This window comes from Sinocyclocheilus rhinocerous, unplaced genomic scaffold (genome assembly GCF_001515625.1).
Source record: "Sinocyclocheilus rhinocerous isolate Xijiao unplaced genomic scaffold, SAMN03320098_v1.1 scaffold1310, whole genome shotgun sequence".
NCBI classification, from domain to species: domain Eukaryota; kingdom Metazoa; phylum Chordata; class Actinopteri; order Cypriniformes; family Cyprinidae; genus Sinocyclocheilus; species Sinocyclocheilus rhinocerous.
This window is the reverse complement of record NW_015635534.1, coordinates 739997-742515: the sequence shown is the minus strand read 5'-3', so window position 1 is coordinate 742515 and position 2519 is coordinate 739997. Positions and strand designations below refer to the sequence as shown.

Sequence of the window (2519 nt, the reverse complement as noted above, 5' to 3'; positions counted from 1 at the left end):
AAGTAAACATGTATAATATATAACCAAATAAATAAGAAACGTAGAACGTTTATTAGCAAAACGAGTAAGAAAGCTTGGAGGCACGGCATACACCTTGATGTCAAATAAAATAAATAAATGACAGTTTAAATAAAGTAAAAATCAGCAAACACTGTGGAACCAATTAAATAAAAAACTAATGTGTAAAAAAACGTCCAAAATCACCTTAGATAAACGGCAAAAGTCAACAGGCTTTTCAAAATCCAAAATATTGCCAAACAGGCGCTTTTGCATTTCGTTTCGAAACTAAATCATCCGCCTTCGTCTTGTCTGTCTCACCTCACTCTTCTTGTCAGTCAGCTCGACTCACTCTCCTCACTGGAAAAATGAAATTTGATCTGTGATGCGATTGTCATTCGGCATGCTGCATTGAGCAGCCACGTTCAGTTTTTAATTGTAGTGTCTGTTCTTGTACTGAACTAAATGGTTTTTATTACTATAAAAAATCAAAACGACGGTGGGGGTCGGTGACGCGGTGGGCAAGTGACGTAACCGGTGTTGCGGCTTAACACCGGTATCACGGTCAACACCGTCTATGATAGCTTACTTTAGATGGATTATTTTGCGCTACTTGGTACAGATTTCTATTTCCAGTCCAGATTGACTTATTCTGTGAATGTGCTTCCTGTTCAGTATCTGTCACCCGGCAACATTGAAGAGGCAGAGGAGGCGGAGCCTGACGATGAGTTTAAAGATGCCATAGAGGTCAGAAAATATCTATCTGTCTGTCTGTCTGTTTCTCTGTTTCTTTTTCTGACATGTTCTCCCATTTCTGCCGTTTGCCTGCTCAAGGAATCTCAGCTTGTTCTGTCGGTAAGTAGCTCTAGTGGTGTGGAGAGTTATAGCATCAATATTAGACCACAGCTAAGTGTGCAGATAATAGTGTGTTTATGAGTGTAGATATCAGCCTTCTCATTAACCAAGTAGATTTAGTTGTGTAGTGTAGTGTGTATGTGTACATGTCTGACCTCTGACCTCTACTCTGCTCTCCAAGGAAACTCCTCTGGCGTTAGTGGTGAGTAATAGAGTAACCGAGAGCATTTAATGTCTAAGTTCACAGTCTAAACTACTGAAGAAACATTCTGTCTTTGTGTGTGTGTGTGCGTGTGCATGTTTTTGCATTAATGTAAATGCTCTGAATGCATGTGCACTGGTTTATGTCTGATTAATTAGTATATGATTATTAGATTTTAGTGGGGTGCATCTCACAAAACCTTTAAAAAAAAGATTTAGATCATTTCAATAAATATTTTTCTAATGGATGTTTCATTGTTTTTAAGCAGAATATCATTTATTTTATTTTGTTTATGGGATGAAATGTGACCTGGAAATATGTTTGTGAGATTCACCTGTATGTCTTGACTGTGTTCAGTTGTGAATTTAAATTCAGATGCATCTCATTTATCTCATCAACTCCAAATAACCTCAAATGTCGCACAGTGGATCAAGATCAAATCCAGACCTAATTCTTAACTTTTTAAAGAATAATAATCAGATATATCTTGTTACAAGGTGCATGACTGTTGTAAATCTGTCCGGCCCGTGTTTTGAATGTAGGTGTGGCCTGTAGCCTATTTTCTACCAAAGATTGCGAGGAGATGGAGAGCCCGTAAGGTGCCCACACAAACCTGTCAATCATGATCTCTAGGTGTTCTAACCACACCCCCTCATGCCTTTATTCATTTCGGTGGCTTGTATTAACAGTGATGTCACAGGAAATGGTTACTTGGTGAAACTTCCTTCGGGTCAGGGTTGATTGTCACACTATTTCTTTTGTGCGGTCTTATTATGAGAAGGGTTGGGAATGTCTACTAACAAACACAGTGATGAGATGGGCTACTTTGTCCATTTGAGAGGTACTCTGAATTATGAAATGCATTTTTGAATATGTCCAATTTGGCATCTGAATTGAATTAACTTCTTTGAAATGTGCCCAACATTCACTAGAGCCTTTAGAGGGCTTGTGGTGTTTTTATGGTGTTAAGTGCTGTATGGCACAGAAATCAAGAGTCCTCTCGCCGGTCATCAGATGACTGCAGGAAACGAAGCTCAGCAGCAACAAACATGGGTCAGGTTTACCGAAGTCGTCACATGTGCCGCTACAGGCAGAGAGATTCATCTGATTCTAATGACTTCAGTAAATCTGATCTCTAAACCTAAAGCCCTCTACATACAGAATGGAACGAACAAAGAGAAAACCTTCACACACCTTTACATGAGGAGAGTGCACTGATTCATGTTTATGGGTCAATGACAAGATGATCTGGTTTAAAAATGTAGTTTAGTCGAAAACATACCATGTTTATATGTTTTGAATGTATCATGAATATTTGAATCATGAATATACATTTTCTTGGGTCAAACTATTTGATGTGCAATTAATAAAAATATTAAATATATATTTTATAACTTACAGTTAAACAACCTTAAAAAAAATTACCACCCAAAAAAAAAAAAGGATTAAAAATGTAAAAAACAAA

The 2519-nt window shown here is 37.6% G+C and overlaps 1 protein-coding gene across 1 annotated transcript in view; it reads left to right on the top strand.

The window, feature by feature from the left end:
* LOC107747188 (protrudin-like) overlaps positions 1–2519 on the top strand; it is a 6473-nt gene that overhangs the window by 2425 nt on the left and 1529 nt on the right. Inside the window, exons 5-8 of the mRNA XM_016561621.1 lie at positions 673–744; positions 832–852; positions 1034–1054; positions 1597–1653. Of these exons, the coding sequence (XP_016417107.1) occupies positions 673–744; positions 832–852; positions 1034–1054; positions 1597–1653 (171 nt within the window). The remainder of the gene's footprint in view (positions 1–672; positions 745–831; positions 853–1033; positions 1055–1596; positions 1654–2519) is intronic.